We start from the raw sequence: 23,887 nt of genomic DNA, 5'->3' as shown, positions 1-23,887 counted from the left end.
AGAATAATTCTCATTGCTACAAACATTTATTACAAACTCTACAACTGGAAATAAATAATTCAAATTAAATTATTCCACATCATTAGTAACACTGATATTAGGTTATTTTTTACAATGTGCTTCCGTATGTTTTCTGTAGGAAAAGTATAAAAATAAATACATTTTTTAAAAACATTTCGAACTATAGACGTCCAGGGGGAGTTCTATTTCACATGGGATGTTTCTATGGGCACCCAATCAGAATCTACGTCTTATTTATTTAGAACCTTCTAGAAGATACAGTAATAGTATCTGATTGGTTGCCCATAGCTGCATCCTATCTGTATTAGAACATCTTAGTACATTTTTCCCACAGTATCACAAAAGGCTTTAGTAGTAATGGCAGTTAAACTGAGACTGTCACATTAGAAGTTTTCTAAGGATTGTGTGAGGTACAGTACTTACTTATTGTTCTCTTCCCAAAATTTTACTGGTCTTACATAGGATGGAATAAATATGACACTGCCAAGATATGGACTCAGAGGGCTAGAAAATATTGAAGTTGCAACTGTTTGGACTAAAAGCAAAGCAGAGTCTGGAGGTATTATATGTTAAGGACTACTGGAAATATTTGTACGGTATGTTTATATCTTTGTCTTTGTGGGAAATGTTGGGTGGGACCAGAGGAGCTATCCCATAGGTGAGAGCTTGGTAGCCTGCCTGCAACAATTTCCCTCAGAGCTATTGTCACTTATCAGACCCAAGGTGGCAAACATACACTGCACTTGATATAAACTATCCTGCCATGGTTCTACTCATATTAACAACTAAACATCCAAACTATCTTAGGTGGATATAACCTTAGTGCAGAAACTATTCTATGTGAGCAGCTACAAAACAAAAGGTAGTGTAAGTTCACCTTTGAGTCCCTTCAGTTATGACCGTCCAGCTTCTACTTTATAACTAGTAAACCAGTAGACTGAGTAGAAGCACAATAACTCTTAAACCTATAGCCGGTAAATTAGCATCTGCAACTCAGGCTGACCACAAGTGACCTCAATTTTGGTCACCTTGCGATCAGCCTGAGTTGGTGGTTCCCAATGTAGATGCCCATGTTAAATTCATAACATGGGCTTCTAGGAGCCGCACAGGGTCTGATTGGCTGAGGGAAAACCCGGTGACTGATGTCACCAGGAATTCCCTCATTCTCGGGGAGGGGCTGTAAGTGTCAACACATTTGGATGGAGTCGGGTATTTGGTTAGTTTTTTTATCCCTGTATGCTACATCAGTGGCAAACGCAGGATTTTCAGAAGGGGGTTTCCAGAGGGGTGGAGCAAAGCACAGAGATGGACACTTAGGTGACCCAGTATATGCCGGGTCATTTAAAGTATTATAGATAGACCAATATATATATATATATATATATATATATACATACAGGGGCGTCAACAGCAGTGTAGACCCCTGGGCATAGCAATGTATTGGGGCCACTACTGATCCTCAAGCGGTAGGGGTGGGGGAAGCTTTGATGTCCCCCGGGTGGTAGGGGGTATTATATCAACTGCTCAGCATGTAGCGCCTGGATCAGTAATTTCCATTAATTACCCCTTTACTTTACAGATGGTGGGAGATGGGGTGGGAGAAGAGGGCATTGGGCTGAATGAAGGGGCCCTGACACATAACTTCCAGGGTGGTAGAGGATGTTTAATATGCAGAGGAGGGGTGTATAGTGGAGTGGGCATATTATTCATAATTTTCTGGTGGGAGACAGCTTGCTTGACTGCAGATATCTCCAGTTCCCAGAAATACATTTAATAGATTTTAATGGATTTAAAAGCTAGAGAATCCCACCTACTAAATGGTACTGGGGACTAGGGGATCAGAGTTCAGGAGGCAGAGCAATCTGCCAACGAGAATATAAAACTACATACCAGGTGTGTGGAGCTGGAGCAGTAACCAGCTGCTGGAAGGCTGATATCTCCAGTTCTGGGAACAGTAGAGACAAGCTACTAGTGCCCTCCAATGGGGGAGAGTCCCAGCTTTTGGAATATACCCTCAGAGAAACTCTGAGTCAGACAGAACCTGAAATATCTGACTTGGAAGAGCAATTAACAGGCTTGGATGGGGACCACTGCTTTGAAGTCAGATATCTCCGGTTCCCAAGGGCCGATTTTTAAAATTCTTGTACCCATGGAAAGAGGGGACCCTCAGCTTTCAGCCTAGGGCCCTTAGACTCCTGGGGGGGTTTCTGGGTACCCAGAAACCCCCCCTGCGTGCGCTACTGTACATGGACAAAAAAAATTCAATCTTGGATGGCGAGTATGATTTTTATTCACAAGTACCGATGTGGATTCTACTGGACAGTGCTATGTTGGACCATACAGGTAAGTATGTATGAATGTATATAGTATGTATTAAAATTTTAGGTACTTGTTTCCTAGCACGGCCACACCGATTTACATCGGGGTGGTCGTGTCGGAAAAATCGGGTCGATCGCATCGCATGCGATTTGGTTGCATGCGATGCGATCGACGCGACCGACCGATTTTCGACCCGATTTTTTGATTGAATGAAATGTAAATCGGGTCCCTGGGACCCGATTTTACATTGGATTCAATGTAAAATATTCGCAACCCCCCCAAATTTAACGGCGTATACCCCACCCCACGATAGACGCCAACCCGAAGCGTGGCGAGCGCAGCGAGCCCGCGAGGGGCGGCGGTGCGCGTCCTCCGACCTTTTCATTCCCCTACTATCCACGTCGGCGTGGAGTTGAGAATAGAATAGTGTGGCGAGCGCAGCGAGCCACCGAGCCCGAAGCGTGGCGAGCGCAGCGAGCCCCGCGAGGGGACGCGCATACCTGTGAAGTTATACGCGTCCCCTCGCGGGGCTCGCTGCGCTCGCTGCGCTCGCCACGCTTCGGGCTCGGTGGCTCGCTGCGCTCGCCACACTATTCTATTCTCAACTCCACGCCGACGTGGATAGTAGGGGAATGAAAAGGTCGGAGGACGCGCACCGCCGCCCCTCGCGGGCTCGCTGCGCTCGCCACGCTTCGGGTTGGCGTCTATCGTGGGGTGACGAAGGGGACATCTATAATGTGAAATGGGTCATATTGGTTCATTTCACATTTTTCACATTTTCTCACGATTTCAATGTTAAAAAATATTTTAACATTGAAGCCTATGGAAAAATCGGGGGCATCGCGTCGGGACCAATGTTAATGGTCCCGACCGACGCGATGCCCCCGATATTTTACCTTTCCCGACACGATTTCAATGTTAAAATATTTTTTAACATTGAAGCCTATGGAAAAATCGGGGGCATCGCGTCGGGACCAATGTTAATGGTCCTGACCGACGCGATGCCCCCGATATTGTGTCCTAGCCGGCAAAATGGACCTGATTTCAAAGGAAATCGGGTCCATTGTATGGATCGTGTACCTTAACTTAAAGGTACACGATCCATAAGATTGTGGCCGTGCTAGGAAACAAGTACCAAATTTTATTTTTACAAGTGTGTGTGTATGTTTGTTGGGTATTGGTTCTCTAGTATGACTACAAAGCCCTATTAATGCCCTGCATGCTGGGACTTGTGGTTCTCCAAGTCCCAGCATCCAGGGGAGACTTACTGGGCCTTGTAATTGTATGACAGCACACAGTATATTTTTAACATTTGATTTATCTCTTTTTACACAATTAGCTCAGTGTCCACAGCCTAGGGACACTGAGGACAGACCTGGGGTTCAGCCCAGGCTGGGCACCCCTGGAGGGGGGGACCCATTATTTGGTGGGGTCCCCACTCCCCCAGGGACCTGGTTCGTGCTGACCAGCCACGGTGCTCATGCTTTGGCCAGGCGCCCTTAAGAAAAAAGTGTTGCCCGGCTGTTTGAGCCCAGTACTGGGTTCCAAAATATGGAGTACCCCCTACTCCTTTTGTCCCCGGTATTTTGTTTTTCTGTAAATTTCTGCAACCAGGACCGGCTCAATAAACCCGGGACTGGTTATGCCCGTGGATGGGGACCCAATGCTGTTTTTATTTAATTAGGTTTTTTTTACACAGAGAAGCATCACACAGATCAGACTGATCCGTGCAATGCTTCATGCTTGTCCGTATTTGGCTGCGGGGAAACTTGGCAGCCAAATACAAATTACTTCACCATCGGAAAATACCAATCCGGAGATTACTGTAAGGCAGCTTTGTGAATTTGCCGTATTCTCCATTTGTAAATTCCACCAAGTATGTTAACCATGCAGTTACTGTATAAGCGTTGATTGAGAGTAACTTTACTTATGTGATACTTGTACAATTTAAATATTTTAATAACAAAAAAGGATACGGGGTATAGCAAAAAATTGAGCAAATACATGAAATGAAGATCCCCAAGCGATTTGCCATGGTGCAATATAGGTTAATACATATTTCATCTTGTAAAGAAGGTCCCAGGTCTAGGAGTGACAAAGGTAAAAAGAAATGTCAGTGCCATAGAAAACAGAAATGTTTATTTTAAATGAAAATATATATATATATATATATACACACCATACTACAGTTACATTATGTGTTATATATATATATATATATATATATACACATACATACATACATACACACACCCATATATATGTGAAAGTATGCTCTGCGATCAGAATGACAGCACATTAGGAGATAGTCCTCACTGACCACGACATGGGGTGTGGACCACAACTGCAGGGTGTTTAAGAGATAAGGGTCTAACATTGCCAAATATAATATGGGAAACCACACACACACACACACACACACGGATGGAGGACACCTCCTTTCTTGCTTTCTGTTCTGGGCAGTGGCGTAACTTCGTCCCAGTTGGAGGGAAGATATGATAAATATTGCCCCACACACATTATGTATATATGTATGTATGTATGTATGTATGTATGTGTATATATATATATATATATATATATATATATATATACACACAGAATATACTTCTCCCACACTGTAAGTATGCACATTCAATGTTATTTCAAAATCATTACTAGTGTTCATTCTAGCACCCTCCATATTTTAAATCCCATGCAGTTCCTCTTCCCTGCCTGGGGTGTCGCTGTCTGCTGTGGTGTTTCTAGCACAGGTCTGGTTTGCATATCAGCGCTGATATACAGACCACACTGTGCTAGGAGCACTACAGCAGACAGTAATACCCCAGGCAGGGAAGAGGAACTGCATGTATTTTCAAATATGGCGGGTGATAGAATGAACACTACATTACTATTAGGTAGAGATATGAAGTGTAGTAACTTCATATAGCTAGAATTTGCATATGCTAGAAAATAGCTCAATCAGCATCTGATTCTAGTGGATGGATTTTAATACAGGGTGTAACACTTGCAAAAATTATGTTTAGAATAAAGAGAGTGTAATGTCTATTGTCCTTCAAGGAGGGAGGGGGAGTCAGTGATACCATCGGCTTTTAATTAACTGATTCAAACTCGCAGGGGAGCAGAGGCATACCCTTGGGAACAGGCGGATGACTCCATTGCCTCGCAAAGTTACTCCTCTGGTTTTGGTGTTTGCAGTGAAGGTGACACCTCTGTCTGAAAAGGGTGTACAAGGGGTTGTCTTATCTTGTCTATGTCTTATCTGAGGCCCGTTGGCTAGATTTAATAGGGGGCAAATTTTTTAGAACATGTGATTTTTTGGGGTCAAAAACATCCAAAATCGCACATTTTCCACAAATCACACATGTAGTAGTGTGTGATTTGCATTAAAAACCACATGTTTTGCCATGACCAGAAAAAATTGCAGTTCAAAATCGCATCCAGGTGTTATTTTTATTGAAAACGTTAAAATCACAAATGTAAAAGGGTGTGATTGATCAGAGATTGACAGATCCATGCACAGATCAGTGTGATGTGTGTATGGTTATGTCCTAAAAAGTGTCTAGAAGTAAAAATAAAAATGACGTGGGGGTCACCGCCCAAGCTTAACCAGCCCCTGTAGCTGTACTGTAGCATTACCCTGCTGCCTGTTGGAGCCCAGTGCTGCTTCCAAAATACGGGAGACCCCTTCATTTTTTGTCCTCCATATTTCTGGAACCAGGACTGATCCAAGAGCCCGGTTCTAGTTTCGTAAATACGGGGGGACTTTAGTTAATTTTCCCTTGTATTTGGGAAACCAGGACCATCTCAAAGAGCCCACGGCTTGTTATCAGTGGCGTAGCTACAGGGGTCGCAGCGGTCGCACCTGCGACCGGGCCCCTGAGCCAGGGGGGCCCAACCCCCGCCACTGTAACCCATAGTTGCCTACCCTACCGGGGATGGTGGATTCTGTAAGCGCGACATCATGACGTACCCCGTCATGACATCGCGGCTGTCCAATTAAATGCCGGCTGCCGCGGGGCTCTGGGGAGCGCTGTCGGCAACAGCTACACAGGGTGAGGCAGGCAGCGCAGCACAGCCAGCTGGAACGTCTGCGACTCTGCGGGAGACATTTGTTGGTGAGTGCCGTGGTGACTGTACTGCAGCGTATAGTACAGTAGGAAATAGCTGCACTATACAGTGACAGGCAGCGCAGCACAGGGAGCGGAAGCAGCGGCAGCAGGTGAGGTTGATTTATTGGTGGATGGTCGTGGAGAGCTTGTGCTTCATTGATTATTAAAAATGCCTTTACTCCCTCCGCTCCTCGCTGATTTAAAAAGCTTCCCCATTCAGGCCTCCACACTGCCCCAGCAGTTCAGCTTTATAAAAATTCTCCCCATGGCTGCCCACGATTCTGCTTCATAAAAATGGTTCCTCTCCCCACTGCTTCATATATTTTTTGGGAAGCAGTGAGGAGGGGGGAAAATTAACAATAATGAAGCAGGGGGAGAGGATCAATTTTTATGAAGCTGCAGCATGGAAACCTGAAACCCTGGTGGTGGGGAGTGGAGGGGTGGGGGGGTCTCCAAGAAGCAGTGGGGAGAGGGATATGAGACATTTATATGAAGCAGGAATACTTTTTAGGAATATGCGGGGAGGGGTAAGGGTGAGGGGAATCAAAAAGTCAGGGTGACACAGGGCACAGTCAGGCAGGGCACAGAACACAGTCAGGGTCACACAAGGCTTCCAGTAACCTGGGCCTCTCCAGTTTTATCATCTTTGTTCTTTTAATATTTTATTTAAATAAACTACTATCCTATGTTTAAATGTTAGTTCTATTATTAACAAAATATACTTGATGTATTAAAATATAAACAGACCGAGATTTAAATTTTGTTGTATGTAGGGGGGCCCCAAGCTGACCTTTCGCACCAGGGCCCATGAACCCTTAGCTACGCCCCTGCTTGTTATGTTAGGGGGTCCCCTAGCAATTCCATAAAAAATATTACCAAAAACTGCACATTCCGGTTACTAAAACAAATTTGCACATTTCTGTTACTACACATATCGCCAGAAATCGCAAGTGATTTCTGTTTTGGTCTATTACATGTGTGTTTTTCGGCCAAAAATTACACATGAGACATGAGCAATATGGTGCGATTTTTTTGCTGTCTAAAAAAATAAATCACACCCTATTACATTTCACCCTATTGTTTTGCTATTATCAAGAGGTTTGAGTTTGTGTGACCAGCAGAGGCTTGGCTAACCATTTGAGCATACATGTCTGGGCCACTTAGTAATTATTTTACTTGCATTATAATGTTCCAGATTAATAACAGCAATGCACTATAGAAAATACACCATTTATCCACATAGGAGGGGGTGGGCCCCGGGCCGGCTCTACCACTAGGCAGCTTTAGGCATCTGATCTGGGGGCACCACCAAGTCTGCAAATGAAAAAATCAAGGATGCCTATGATGATCCTTGATGTACCTGATGCAGGTGGCGGCTGTGGAGCTTCTAATACCTCACCTCTATACTTTCCCTTGAGTCATACTTCCTACATTGCTACCCCCTCCTCCTTGTACTCTGTTGTGGGTGGCAAAGGGGACGGTGCAGAGGACCTCCAGGAAAAGCAGGGGACTTAGCCACCTTCCCGGGTGGGGGGTGGGACAGGGTCACGGGAATTGGATGACCACATGATCCAAAAAAATGGGGGGGGGGGGGTAGGTTGAAGTTTTGCCTAGGGTGCTGAGAAGCCTTGCACCGGCACTGGGTGGGCCTTCAAACAATGAGGCCCTCTGGGGGTTCCGCTGTACCCCTGTGCATTCCAACCCTGCTGTTGTCAATGAGACTGTGCTAGATAAATGACAGAAGCTAACTGGTTTCTAGGGACGACTATCTTTACAAACCTTGATACATCTCCACCATGGCACATTGGTTAGGAGCAGGGGTGGATTGGGAAAAAAATTTGGCCCGGGAACAGTAGCCCGGGGGGGGGGGTGCTAACGCTACAGCGCGAGGGGTAGGGGGGAGTTGGGGGTGTTAACGCTATGGCCCGGGGTGGGAGTGGTGGAATAGCTACTGACCCGGGGGGGGGGGGGGGCGGACACTACTCACCAAGCTTCAGGTTCGGCCGCCGCACCACCACGTCATCCAACAGCGATCAGCGGCATATGTGCATATAATATATGCATATATGCGGCAGACATATTTGTTTTGGGCTATGCTGCCGTTTGTGACCAGGCTGCGAGCACTTGCACATATAGGATGACGCCAGCCCTGGAAGCAGGCTCGGCGGCCCAGCCAGAGGGAGATCTGGACCAGCCCACCGGGAAATGGCCTGGTTTCCCGGTGGGCCAATCCGTCTCTGGTTAGGAGTTAGAGAGGAGTGTAATCGTATAGAGTGTGATGCAAGTATGGTGATGTAGAGTATGTCAGAGCCCTCGAGATTATGCCATGGGAGAATATAAAGAAAAGCAGCTTGCTAAACAATGTCAAGTTAAAAATAAAATAAAATATTCGGCAGGATACACTGAGATAATTTACCCCTATTTTACAGTTGTCTACTTATCCCACAAATCCACACAGACTCACATTTACACAGACTGACACACATTAACATTAAGATTAATAGCGAAAAGGAACCAACAATTTTGTAAAAGTATCGCTGAGCAGACATCCATGATAATAAGCTGCATAACATTTGTTGTAGCTACCAGTTTCAAATATAATAAAGTAAACTTTGCTTTAACAGTGAAACCTAGTTCTTGCTGAGCAGTTGCTGCTTACTTTAATTCATACTTGCCTACTTTAAAATTCTCCTCTCCGGGAGCATCACGTGTTGGGGCGGGGGCCTGATGTAGACGCCATCAAGCCCCGCCCCCAGCACTGGAACCCCCCCTATTTGCGGGGCCTCACGGAGGGGCGGGGCTAAATTGCATTATTTGCGTATTTAGCCCCACCCCTCCCGACGAATAGCCGCGAATCGCAGTAATTCAACTATGCGTCCGGGTAGCTGCAGGGAAGATACAGAGGGTGAGGTAGAATCCAGGAGGATTGCCCACCTTTCTGGGGGGCCGGGAGGGGGACCCGATTTCCGGGACCCTCACGGACAATCCGGGAGGGTAGGCAACCCTGCTTTAATTACAAGTTATACATTGACAGATACCAATGTATCCCACTACTTCTAAACGACATGTATGTAGTATGGATTTATTTCAGTCAGTCATGCTTTATAAAATCCTTCCATTGCATAGTCATTCACAATACTTGCCTTATAAAACATAATAGACATAATGTAAAAATCTAACAAAAAGCTCTCAGAAATTGCACCATAATCAAATTGAAAAAATAGAGCTGTAAATCCTAGTGTGACATATTGGTTAAAGGGATTGCAAAAACAGGATCGCAATAGCTTCATCCCAGCAACTGCTATCAAGAAAGCATCCAATCTGCATAAACAGAATAACACAAATGAATACAATATAACTATGTCAACACACAAACACTGATATTTTCAAATAAGCCTTGGTACAATTACCTATACATAATGTAATCACCGTATACATTACAGTGATCAGATTTAATGCAGTGATAAAAACACGTTGAAATGAACACTAGGGATGGCCATTGACCATCAATGATTCAAAACAATTAATGGCTTTTGGCCGATTTCAAACACTTTATCCATAGATGGAGGAGAACAAAATGGTTTCCTGCCATCCAGGACCCAATATATTTTTTAAGATCAACATCAGATTACACCCATGAAACCGCACCCCCAGGTTCTGACTGGCATATGGAAAATCAGGTAAATAATAATGATTAGATGCTATAAACATTGACAAATAAAGTATACACAGTATTTCTCCCTCTACAATATATATAATTGCCTCTATGAGAATCCTTTCCCAACTTGTACTTGTGAAGGTTGAAGGATATAGGGTCTAATTCAGAACTGATTGCAGTACAAATTTGTTCTCAAAATGGTCAAAACTATGCTACACTGCAGGTGGGGCAAATGTAACATATGCAGAGTGAGTTAGATTTGGCTGGGGTGTGTTCAAACTGAAATCTAATTTGCAGTGTAAACACAAAGCAGCCAGTATTTACTCTGCACAGAAACAAAATAACTCACCCAAATCTAACTCTCTCTGCCCATGTTACATCTGCCCCACCTGCAGCGCACATGGTTTTGCCAATTTCGAGAAGAAATTTGTCCTGCGTTCAGGTCTGAATTAGGCTCATAGTACCATGTTTTGTGAAGGCACCCAGGGCAGCAGAAACTGAGCAAGGAGAGCAAGACCTTTGCGGAGTATATGGATAAGTACTGTTAAATACTATTAATAAGTAAACCGATGGACAATAAGTTAGTTGCGCAATTTGTGTAATGCTACGCAAAACTGTTATCCTTTATTTAAAAGGGAAAACCAATTGGATCCAGCTGGTCTTCCATTGGTCAGGGGGTCAGCTTTCACCTCTTCTGATTGGCTTAGTCCAGATGCACAGTTTTGTCTTTGTTTCATGCTCGTCACCTTGCCCTACAGGTCCCACCGAGAAGCTGGTTTAAACTGACTATTATATGTCCCCTTTCCATGTGGAAATACTTTCATTATTATTACTATGGTTCATAACCTGTGAATAATATGTACTACTCTTTACCTTCAAACACCAGAATGCTGCGTATGCAACGCCAAACATATTGATACCAAACAAGCGGGAAAGAAAAAAAACTCAATATCAGAAATCTACACAATATGTACAGAACAATTATCACCACAATATCTATTCTATGATATATGCCATTCCACTGGTATTGTTGTACCGAATGACTTGTACAGGAAATGTTTACAAGTACACAAACACACATTTATTTATTATTTGTCACTGTGGGCCTTATTTTGGTTCATTCTTTCTGACAAAATCCTTCTTAGATGGGCAAAACCATGTGCACTGCAGGTGGATCAGATGTAACATGTGCAGAGAGAATTAGATTTGGGTGGGGTTTTACTTCAAAGTGAGATCTATATTGCAGTGTTAAAATAAAGCAGTCAGTATTTTCCCTGCACAGAAACAAAATGACTCACCCAAATCTAATTCTCTCTGCACATGTTACATCTGCCCCCCTGCAGTGCACATGGTTTTGTCCATCTAAGAAGGATTTTGACAGAAAGAATGAACCAAAATAAGGCCCTGTATGTCTTACAATGCAGAGCTAATGCAGTGGCAATGGTTTCCAAATGAAATATTCACAAGCTAAATCCAATAGGCCTTTGCTAGTACTGTAGGAACATTCTTTATTAATCTGGAAGTGGTATAGGACCCTGGGATGAAAGGATGGAAAGTTTAGGTATGTTCACAGATAATGATGATTAGTATATTAATGCTTGCCAGGGTTACTATTAACATATTCAATAACGGTATTCATCAAAACTCAATGTGTTTACTTATCTCTATGGCTAAAAAATATATGAACTCGAAATAAAGCTTATGTTTGGTTTATTTATCTACCTACTGTATAGTGCAACAAAGCTTCAACAAGTGGAGGGATGTTCCTTACATCACAAGCTAAAATAGTACGCTTTAAAAGCATCTCAAAGTAAGAGGGGACAAACAATAGCAAGACTATCAGCAAAGGAACACACCCTAAACCAGCAGGTCAAAAGCTGCTACCATTTACGTAAGCAAAAAAGGGTTAAAAACTTCAAAAGAAAGTTTCCTTAAGGAAACACAAATAAATTGACTGTAAAAGGGAGATATGGTCTGAGATGCCCCGGGACAACTTAGAGACAACTATGACCATAGCCAGCCAAGAATAAGACACCAACACCAGGTGTCCACCTACCCATCTTAAAAACAAGACCAGAAAAGGTGGAAGAACTGGTATGTGGGGTGAGATGCGGAGTCCCCTGTCTTCTATCTAAATTATCATCTAATACAGCAATAAAATCACCAACACGGAACACTGCGGCCAACAATATAATTAGTATATTAAGAATGAGTAAAGCTACTTACTGTTTTCCAAACCTTTTGTATTTGCTGATTGAAAAGGCCTCAATGGTCACAGCATTTAAAATGATTGAAGGATACAATACATATTTCTCAAAGCAGACAAGCCATACGTAAAACTTTTCAAACCACATTAACTGGGCTGCATCTAAAATAAAGAAAAAAAGCATGTCAAATTAAGAAAGTAAGTAATGTAATATAGTGAAGAAATACAACTTGAATGACGATTTAAGAGCATTGATTGTTCCAAAACACTGAAAGTTCTGGTAATACCCATTTCTATGTGAAATGGAACAGTGGATTCACTTAACTTAATTAATGGCATTCCTACAACACAACACCACATTTCGTTGGTATTCAGGGAATTGAAAATCCTGGATTGGGACGATTCCTTGGATAGACTGTTAGGAAGTGGTCCTTTTTATAAAAAAATATATATCTTACCACTATATAACTTTAGACATTACCTTTGACCACACTGCTTCACAGTCAGGGATGAGTCAATGGTTAGTCCATTTCCCACTTTTTAAACTCAGGACCTCCTCCATCACTTAGTGGGGCAGATGTATTAAGCCTGGAGAAGAGATAAAGGTATATATTCAATTGATGCTGGATCCATTACAAAATACTTTTGCCGGGATGGATCCGGCAAAAGACGTCGAATGTGGCCGCTGATTGATGCTCACCCTGCCGGCGCGGGGACCGGGTAAGCGTGGCGGCGGGAGGCAGGACTGGGCTGGGTGAACTGCTCTCACCCGTCCCGGCACCACTAGATACGGGAGTCGGCGGGTGGGTAAAGGAGGGTGCGAGATTCGGCGGACAGGAGGACGGTGTCGTGTACGCTGCTGCTCACCCGGCGCCGTCCTTTCTGCCTCAATTAAGCACCTTTTTATGTCAAACTGAGATTGACAGACACACAGCCAAAACCTTTCGGTGCATGCACCAAACATCAGCCCCCATGCGAACGTATGGTTCATGTGAATGGACCAGAATAATCCACTTTATCTCTTCACCAGGCTTAAAACATCTTCCCCAGTGTTTCTTGTAAGCTCTTATCAGCTAGTACATACAGTATCAAGCACTGTAATACACATGTTTTAACTCTCTCCTAAAAGACAATTCATCCCCTTGGGCAAGTGTCCCAGATATAAAAAAGAATTAGCTGATTTATATAATTCTTTGTGGTATTGTCCATTATTTAGGGGGTATGTGATAAGAATCCAACAGTATGCAAAAATATTGTTATTATGGTCCCTCTATATCACCGGAAAAGGCCATATTTGGGTTTCCCAAAAATCTTAACTTGTCACTAAAGGGGGTGAGAAGCTCTTACTATCTCCCAGCTTTGCATAACTGGATACATCTGAAACCTCTGTCATTTTCCTTAGATAAAAAAAAAAACTTCAGCATATTTATAGGATGGATAAGGGTGGAGACCATGTTTAATAAGGAAAAATGTGTAGGTCTGTTCTTCAATATCTGGGAAAGCTATATTGCAAAGTTACCTCTTTCAACACGTAAGACAATGCATAATAGTTTATATTTAGCTACGTGGTATGGTCTGAGACTGCTAGATGGTGATCTCCCAATTACCATGTAAGCACCTTCATTTTACATACATTACTTGGCAAGGACAGTGGACACCACATATTATATGCTATCCAAACAAATGTGTACTTTATTTTTACAATAATGGTTGAAGTTCAACTCATATTGTATTTGATATTTATTAATACAGCTATAAATAACTCATTTTTACAATCACAATTTGTATTACTAGGTTAAAAAAATAGGTACTTGTTTCCTAGCATGGCGCCCGTCGTAGGTGATCGCATACCTTAAGATAAGGTATGCGATGGATGCGACCGACACGATTTCAGGGCTATTTTTAGACTTTTCCCCAACAACTAAAAAATCGCATCCGTCGCATGCCTTAAGTTAAGGCATGCGACTGATGCGATGGACGCGATTTTACATAGGGAACAATGTTAAATGGGCCAATGGACCCGATTTTTTATTGTATACCCACCCTTATGGGTATTTTACAAGACAAATGCCACCCCCCATTGTTAACGCCACCCCACGATGAACGGCAACCCGAAGCGTGGCGAGCGCAGCGAGCCCGCGAGGGGCGGCAGTACGCATCCTCCGACCTTTTCATACCCCCACTATCCACGTCGGAGTGGAGTTGATTTTATATAGTGTGGCGAGCGCAGCGACCCACCGAGCCCGAAGCGTGGCGAGGGGACGCGTAATACCTGTGAAGTAATGCGCGGCCGCTCGCCATGCTTCGGGCGCGGTGGCTCGCTGCGCTCGCCACACTATATAAAATCTACTCCACGCTGACGTGGATAGTGGGGGTATGAAAAGGTCGGAGGACGCATACCGCCGCCCCTCGCGGGCTCACTGCGCTCGCCACGCTTCGGGTTGGCGTTGATCGTAGGGTGGCGTTAGCAATGGGGGGGCATTTGACCCATCAGTGTTGGGAAACAATAAAAATTGGGGCCTGGGGGCCATTTAACATTGGGGCCAATGTAAAATCGGGTCTCGGGAACATTTTACATTGATTCCAATGTAAAAATCGCGTCCATCGCATCGCATGGGATTTGGTTGCATGCGATGCGATCGACGCGATTTCGGGGGGTCCCGATGGATACAATTTTTATCACTGGCGCCGTGCTAGGAAACAAGTACCAACAAATAATAATAAATGACTGTAAAAACAATAAATAAACATCAACATTAATGGTGTGTACATACGGTCCACGGCCGTGCTATTCGATCCCGATGCAATCGGATCGCATCAGGATCGAATCGCATAGCAAGCCAAAAGCCATGCATGCAATTTTAATAGGGAAAAAAGGGTAACCAGCGCTGGCTTGTTTCTCAAATTAATCAGAAGATGATAGTTTCTTAGTAATGTAAAGATTTAATAGAAATTATACACATGTAAACAAAATTAACACATACTGTACATATAAAGGTATATACGGGCTGGACACATTAAAAATGTGGATAAAAAGTTAGAAATAATGACCCTTTGGACACTTTCAGACTCCTATATCCAGGATGATATGTGACTGGAAGGGATGGCTCTAATATTAGCAGCAATATATTACCAGGTGGCCGGTTCCAGATGCATATTGAAATAGTAGATAAGTGTTCTGGTATATCTGGAAGGATTTGTAGTGGTCACTGCAGGTCCAATCTTTGAGCTTGTAAAAGATGACCAGGTAGAGAGTTCTAGTCCCAATTCCAGTAGGTGGTTGATGTGAATTTGTAATCCTCAGGAGTCTTTGCAGTGTCAGGGTGTTGGGGTTCTGAGAAGCTCTACGCGTTTCTCTGGGAAGGTCTCCCAGCTTCCTCAGGAGCAAGTATTTTTTTACATGTGTATGTGTATAATTTTTTCACTTTTTTCTCTATTTGAATTTGTTTTTGGGGACCGACTATCCCCACACTAGCTGCTGTTAGCACGCGCACCGTACCACCATATATCTTTCTCCATTGCATGCAACAGATCTGTACTATATAGTCAATGCAGCCCTGTCTACCTGGCTTCGATTTGTGCGGGAGCGCGCATCGGGATCGCAAGGTTAAAAAACCTGTGTGATCTGAATGCTATTTTGACTATATAGTCAAAAACTCATGCCAAATCTCACCGTGTGTACACACCATAAGAATCACTTGAATCCAATGGTGCATATTACCTATGGGTTCAATAAAATTTGCCACCTCTGCTCATGTCACTGTGACTGGCAGTGACTCCTAATGTAAGTCCTACCTGCAAGTCACCTGCATGACAAGCAGTCTCATTGAGAAATATTTCTTCCCTCAGGGACTGACAGACCAGGCTGCTATAAGCAGATAGCTGGCTCCCTGCCTTATCATCACCCATAGCCAGCTTCTATGGCCTGCAGCCAATTCGCCAGGGTCCTGGCACCTGTAAGCAGTGGGGTATCAATAGCTTAGCAGACCCCACAGTGGCTTGGAGGTGCTAGGTAAGTTTGGGCACCCCGGGGTCTGCTGAAGCTATTGCTGCTAATAGGGCCTCTGCTGAGTCTGGCCAGTATTCAATGAAAATTTTCACTATGAGCAGCGAATCCTCTTTAGGATACGCTGCACATCCGCCGGGTTGGAGGAGGATTCGCTGCCAGCTCTCCCCCTATTGAACGCGTCAGGGGCTCGCTGCCCCTGACGGCAAATTTAAACCCCCCGGTGAATGTCACAGGGAGCCGGGGGGACGGCGGAAGGCAAGGAGATGGAAGCCTCCCTGCCTGCATCGCACGCTGCACACGGCAGCAGGGGATGAAGGAGAGCTGGTGTGGACACGCCTGCCCTGAGGAGACAGGGCAGGTGGGGAGGTGGAGGGAGCGATGCGCTGATCCCGCTCGTGCATATGTAATGAGTGTGACCCAGTGCAGTGAATATTAATGAGCGGCTCCTTTCCCCCTGCTGACGTCATGTGAAAAAAAGAAGGGTACTTCTGTAGTTTCACGGCGCCGGAAGTAACAGAAACTTGGCAGCCTGCCAGAGGCTCGCGTGCCGCTCTAGCTCAAGTGTTATAGTGTAATGTGATGTAGCGTAGCGCTGCGCGTGCCACTCTAGTTGAAATGTAATGAAGTGTAAAAAGGAGACAAACAGGGCTAAACGGGGCTTATAAATCGCACACCCCGGCACACCGCTACCACAGGGGGTGTCCCGAATGTAGACGTTAACTTATATTGCGGTTTGAAACGCTTTTAGCGTCTCAATTCACACTCCCGGCACTTCGGCTTAGACGCGCGTGGACAGCGTTACGTAGTCAGTCAGAGAGCTATGCAGTTTGCGTAGTCAGTCAGTCAGCAGTAGCCCTGTATGAGACACTGAGGTGAATAATGGCAGTGGCAAGTCTCTGTATGGCAATGGAGCGTCTGACGCTATTTAACCTGCCGCCGACGGAGGAGGAGGCTGTGGCTTTCTTGCGCGTTCCTGAATCAGCCTCACTATCCACGCCCACCCGAAGCGTGGCGAGCACAGCGAGCCCCGCGAGGGGCGGCGGTACGCGTCCTACGACCTTTTCATACCCCCACTATCCACGTCGGCGTGGAGTTGAGAATAGAAAGCCCGAAGCGTGGCGAGCCCCGCGAGGGGACGCGGATCCCTTCACCGCTATCCGCGTCCCCTCGCGGGCTTCACAGGTGTCAGCGTCCGCTCGCCACGCACCGAGCCCGAAGCGTGGCGAGCGGACGCTGACACCTGTGAAGCCCGCGAGGGGACGCGGATAGCTGTGAAGGTATCCGCGTCCCCTTGCCACGCTTCGGGCTCGATGGCTCGCTGCGCTCGCCACACTTTCTGTTCTCAACTCCACGCCGACGTGGATAGTGGGGGTATGAAAAGGTTGTAGGACGCATACCGCCGCAGCTCGCCACGCTTCGGGTGGGCGTGGATAGTGGGATTTACACGGTCCACAGCTGTGGCGTCCACTAGTGGCACTGAGGGTGGGTTTCAATAGTGTTCCCCTAGGGCCACCTAAATTTAGATGCTTTTGCGTCTAAATTTAGATGTACCCCTTCACCTAAGTAAATCCAGACGCATTTGCGTTGGGTTTACAAGCCCCAACACCTTTGCGGCTTGCAAGGCGCCTGTATTCTAACGCTTTGAATCCAGGCTTTCCGGCTTCTTAGCGTCTGAATCTCGCGTACAGTTTAGAAGCCCCGGCATCGCTGTGCCGGGGTGTCCACTTTAACATACCCCCGTTGTCAGCGGTGCCCAGGCGCTGCCTATTTCACTGTGGAACTACAAGTGCCACAGTGACATTGACCTGTCAGCGCCTGGGTAGCGCCGCTGCTGCTGCTGGCCGCTACGCTGTTTACGTACAGCTAGAGCGGCACAAGCTCAGTCAGACAGAGCTAGAGCGGCACGCGCACAGTGAAACAGAGTCTCTGGCAGGCTGCCAAGTTTCTGTTACAGACTGGGCGCTAGGGCGGAGTGAAAAAACTGAAATTGAGAAATTCAAAATCGGGAAAGTTGTGACTTGACCTGAATAAGAAACGTGCAAAAGCATTTTGATCTGAGTCAACATCTTCTGTTCTGGCAAGAGGCCTAAAGTTTCACTTTTTAGGTGAAAATAACGAAACCTATGAAGATGCTCCGATCTAGTTATAATTATGTCAGGATGTCTTATAGGGCCTACACACATCCCGATTTTGGCCAGAGATATAGCATGCCAGATTTAGCATAGCAGATTTCCTTTGAGCACAAAATCATCTATATTGCTTAGAACGTGCAAAATGTGTCAACGATATGCCTCAGCGATTCTGCTTAGCGATTTAAGCATGCCAGATTGACACCACACAAAAGGCGCCCGATATGCAGGGTCTTGCTAAACGATTTTGCTAGATTGATGGGACATGCTCATTCTTCATCTTAATGCGATTTAGACGCGCGGGGCCGCGCATCTATATCGGTTTAGCCCCCACACACACACCGATGTATGCTTAGTTTCTAAGCGACCTTGCTAAATCGCTTAGAAAATGGCACAAAATCGGCATGTGTGTAGGCTGCATTAGAGTGGTTCATTAATATACTTTAGCATAGTAAAAAACAGTACGAGCTTGTCCTAGTGCAAAGTGACTGACTGGCGGGAGAAAAAATCCCTAATAATTGACCCATTTTCATGGTCACAATTGTGAATATTGTGTGTTTTCTCCTGAACGTGTTTATAATAGAAGAAGCACAAATACTCTAAATGGAATTTCAGTGACACTGTGTGAAATATAACACTGCATAGTGGCCCTTAATCAGACCTGATCGCAGTACAAATTTGTTCTCAAAATGGGCAAAAAAATGCTGGACTGCAGGTGGGGCTGATGTAACATGTGCAGAGAGATTTAAGGTGGCCATACATCTACAGATTTATTGTCCGATCTGTCTGTTTGGAACAAAATCCTGGTAAAAGATGAGAGCAAATGACAGTTGACCATTTGCTTTGAAATGCTGAAAAACTGTCATTCAGATATTACCAGCTGATTGTTCCAACCGGCCCAATCTGACAATCGATCTGTAGATGTATGGCCACCTTTAGATTTGTGTGAGTTATTTTGTTTCTGTGCAAGGTAAATACCGGCTGCATTATTTTTACACTGTAATTTAGATTTCAGTTTCAACACACCCCACCCAAATTTAACTCTCTCAGCATGTTACATCTGCCCCACCTGCAATGCAGCATTTGTTTTGCCCATTTTAAGAACAAATTTGTACTGGGATCAGCTCTGATTAAGGGCTATTATGCAGTGTTATATTTCACACAGTGTCACCGAAATTCCATTTAGAGTATTTGTGCTTCTTCTATTATAAACACGTTCAAGAGAAAACACACAATATTCACAATTGTGACCATGAAAATGGGTCAATTATTAGGGATTTTTTCTCCCACCAAAGTGATTCACTTTGCACTAGGACAATCTCGTACTCTCTTTTACTATGCTAAAGTATATTAATGAACCACTCTAAGACATCCTGACATAATTATAACTAGATTGGAGCATCTTCATAGTTTTCGTCATTTTCACCAAAAAAGTGAAACTTCAGGCCTCTTGCCAGAACAGAAGATGTTGACTCAGATCAAAAAGCTTTTGCACGTTTCTTATTCAGGTCAAGTCACAACTTTCCCACACTAGCCGATTTTGAATTTCTCAATTTCAGTTTTTTCACTCCGCCTTACTGTGCGCGCGGTGGCGCCGTGAAACTACAGAAGTACCAAAATATATATATATATATATATATATATATATATATATATAGTCATGTGCTGCAAGTACATGAATACAAATAGCAAGAACAGCAACCTCAAATAATAAAATTAACAATTTTTTTTTACAAAAAAAAACCCTTTATTTTAAAAGTACACATTCCAGTTCACCTTAAAAAGATGGCGAATGCAAAACAGTGAATCACGGCGAAAATCATGGTGAAAGCAGTTCTCCATTCTAGCATTGAATACACTCTCGGTGAATTAGAGTCAAAACCCCATTGAAATACACCAGCGAATTGCAGCGAGCATGAAACGGAGAACTGACCGGCATTCACTGTTCGCTTTCGGTAAATAGTGATTATTGAATAGGGTGAATCACATTTTACGTGAAAAGATTCACCGTAGAGCATGAAAACAGCCCGATTTGCCAAAAAAACCCGCTGTGAATCCAGAGCATGGAATACTGCCTTCTGTTGCTGCCGGCCCGCTGGGACCAGCAGAGCTTCCTGTATGCTATCCCGGCACTCCTCCTACTCCCATTATAAATACCCCTCACAAAATGGCCATCCCCCTCACAGCAGATGGTTATTAAGGATGCCACCTCTTGCATCCTAAATAATTGTCTGCTGTAAGGTGGCGGTCATTTTGCAAGTGATATTTTAAATGTAACAGGAGAAGCACCAGGACCACATACTGGAGGATCTGCTGGTCACGGCATGCCGGTGTTGGCAGATGCAGCAGTGAGTGAGTAAGGGGGGGTGGGAGTGCACAAGCTTTAGTGGCGGGGGTGCACAAATTGTAGTTACACCACTGCCCGACTGCGTAGATGCCAAGACTCTGCCAACAGTGGGGACCTGTAGGTCGGGCAAGGTGGCAGGGACCAATGGCAGTCGCCTCCTCATCTCTGGTAGAAGCTGCAACTGCTGGCACCTTGGCAAAATTATGTTCTGTTGCAGGGAAGCAGATTTAAATGTATGAACAATTTAATCTACTCATTCCCCATCTATTAGGTAGATTTACTGTTGACTGTAATGAAAGGTCCTTAACTAGACTTACTCCTAACTCCAGAATATAGTTGCCAATATTTTTATTGATGAGTACTGTGAAGAGTAGAGCAGTGTGCAACGTTGTAAATTGCATCACTGTAGCCCCAACCCCAGTGGGTTAATGCCTCCATTTCTACATTATGTAGCATGGAATGGAGATACAGAGATGCAATTCGGCCATTATCATTTTGCATGTATCATTTCTTCAAGCCTCCAGAATGCTCACTTTAAATGGGAACCTAAAAGCTGAGCTACTATGCAAAATTTGAGTCTCCAAGACATCCTGGGAAAGTAGGCAAGTACGTTCCAGACCCCAATCCACTGTATGTTACCTATATTAATTCATCAATTATACAGGGAGGAATTCAAATGCAAGTGAATGGTGCGAATTGCCGTTATCACAACGTTTAAACACTGGCAATAGCAGCCCCTTTTGCACACTTCACCTGGTTGATTCCTTTAACTGCTTGCTACTCTGAACCCTTTATGCAATATCCCACTGACATAAAGTTTGGGGGCTGTCGCACAGGTTCGTCTGGGTGTACCTGACGTCAGCAGTGGAATTCACCCCAAAGTATGTATCTGACACAGGGGGTCAAATGTAATAGGATGAGAGATTCAGAAAGTGAGAGATTTGGTAAAAAAAATCTCCAGGTTTTTTTAAAGCGGCAATCATTAATACCCCTTTTACACCAAAAACCCTGGTCGGACCCTGGTCTTTGAATGCTGGAGTATCCAGGGTCTGACCCTGCTTTATACCCCATTTACACAGCACTTTGACCTGGGTCGGACCTGGGTCTGCACCATTTACACTGAACCTGGGTCAGCCCTGCCTTAAATAATATTTTATATATATATTTATAGAAAAATATATATATATATATATATATATATAGAAATATATATATATATATATATATATATATATATATATATAGAAATATATAATATATAGAAATATAATATATATATATATATATCAGGGCTGACCCAGGTTAAGTGTTTTTTTTTTTTTTTTTTTTAAGGTGCTGGGGGTGCCGGAGGGTACCTGTCCTGCCTGCTGTGCTTGGTGTACCTAGGGGTACCGGGGTGCTGGGGGGTGCAAGGGGTGCTGAAGGTACCTGTCCTGTCTGCGGTCGGATCTCAGCGGAGAAGATGATGTGCGCCGTTGCTGTACCACCCCCCCCCCCTCCCCGGCAGACGGTCCCTGCGGCGTGCGGCGTATGGAGTGTCAGTGGCGGGGGTCCCTCTGGCGCATGGGAACTAGTACTAGTTCCTATGCGCTGGAGGGACCGCCGATACTGACACTCCATACGCCGCAGGGACCGGCTGCCGGATGCGGGGGGGGGGGGGGGGGGGGTGATACAGCAGCGGCGCACATCATCTTCTCCGCTGAGATCCGACCGCAGGCAGGACAGGTACCCCCAGCACCCCCGTACCCCCAGCACAGCAGGCTGACAGGTACCCCCCTCTCCTCAGCAGCCGCAGGGACCCCCCTCCTCCCGCAGCAGCTGGGAACATCTTCCCCAGCGCTGCACGCTGTGGACCCGCTGCGGGTGCCTGCACCCGCAGCGGGACCATTTACACCGACATTTACACGGGTCCTATCCGTGTTCTACCCAGGTCAGGACCTGGGTAGAGGACCCGTGTAAATGGAAACGGATACCCCCCATTTACACCGCCGCGGATCCGGGTCTGACCCGCCGCTGACCCGGATTTTTCGGCGGTGTAAAAGGGGTATTACACTGCAAAACCAGTTTTTTTAAAGTGTAAATGATTGGCGCTTTAAAAAAACTGGAAATTTCTTACCAAATCTCTCACTTTCTGAATCTCTCATCCTATTACATTTCCTCCACGGTCTTTATTTCTCCCTCAAATTATATTTTTTATTTATTATATTATATTTTTTTCCTTCACTTGTGCCTAAATGTGTTAATTTACATAATGCTCAAGAAGGTGCTAACGAAGAAAGCCAATGGTCATATAAATGTAGTTCTGATAATTAATACAAACTTAGGCCCCCTACAAATATAAATTGAAATGGCTTAACTCAGAAGGTAGCTACTCACCAAAGATTTCTCTCTGTCTGTATTCCTTATTTTGAAGAACTGGCTGTGAGATCCATATCCAGGGATGATGTTTCCGAAGTTGCGGTATTATATAATGTGCCAGGAGCCCCACAATTAATGCTAGACCAATTAACACAATGCTGAGAAATGGCTAGAAGAAGAAATTAATCGGTTACTTATAACCAATATATTCTATTGTTTTTTCGTAATTACGGGTGTATAAAATTGAGTATTTTTCACACGATAAACATTATTGTGTAGTGTACTACATTTCATAACATAATATTTTTTCCCTCTTTCATCTCTGCAGTCCTCCTCCCCTGTAACATCTCTCTCATCTGCTGCCACCCCCCCCCCCCCCCCCCCTTTGATATCTCTCCCTCTGTTGAGGAAGTATGGGTGACTACCAGGATACATCACTAGGTCGGCAAGCATTAGGTCAACATGACTGAAGGTAAACAGGGTCATTTGGTCGACATTGGTAAGGTCGAAAGTCAAAATGTCGACATGGGGGGTTTCACTTTTTTGTGAGCCGACATGTGCCGACAGGTGGTATTTCATGCCCTACCATCCACTAGGGTGTGGTGGGAAAATAGCATGTTCCCAAAGCATGGCGAGCACAGCGAGCCACGTGAGGGGTCACGGCGCACTGTTTTAGTGTCCTTATGTTTGTGTCGACCTATTGACCCTGTCCACCTAACCCATGTCAA

The 23,887-nt window shown here is 44.7% G+C and overlaps 1 protein-coding gene across 2 annotated transcripts in view; it reads right to left on the bottom strand.

Moving 5' to 3' along the window:
* Positions 1–23,887, bottom strand: part of PCNX2 (pecanex 2) — a 187,714-nt gene that overhangs the window by 50,363 nt on the left and 113,464 nt on the right. The window contains exons 19-23 of one of the 2 annotated variants that reach the window (XM_083176292.1): positions 23,178–23,328; positions 12,337–12,478; positions 9,596–9,773; positions 4,317–4,425; positions 445–574 (exon numbers count right to left, since the gene is read on the bottom strand). In XM_083176292.1, the coding sequence (XP_083032418.1) occupies positions 445–574; positions 4,317–4,425; positions 9,596–9,773; positions 12,337–12,478; positions 23,178–23,328 (710 nt within the window). The remainder of the gene's footprint in view (positions 1–444; positions 575–4,316; positions 4,426–9,595; positions 9,774–12,336; positions 12,479–23,177; positions 23,329–23,887) is intronic. The other variant, XM_083176293.1, reaches the window with a different exon arrangement.

Source organism: Crinia signifera, chromosome 3 (genome assembly GCF_055691185.1).
Source record: "Crinia signifera chromosome 3, ASM5569118v1, whole genome shotgun sequence".
In the NCBI taxonomy this organism is placed as follows: Eukaryota; Metazoa; Chordata; class Amphibia; order Anura; family Myobatrachidae; genus Crinia; species Crinia signifera.
The sequence above is the reverse complement of the archived record's forward strand: the minus strand, read 5'-3'. Positions and strand labels throughout refer to the sequence as shown.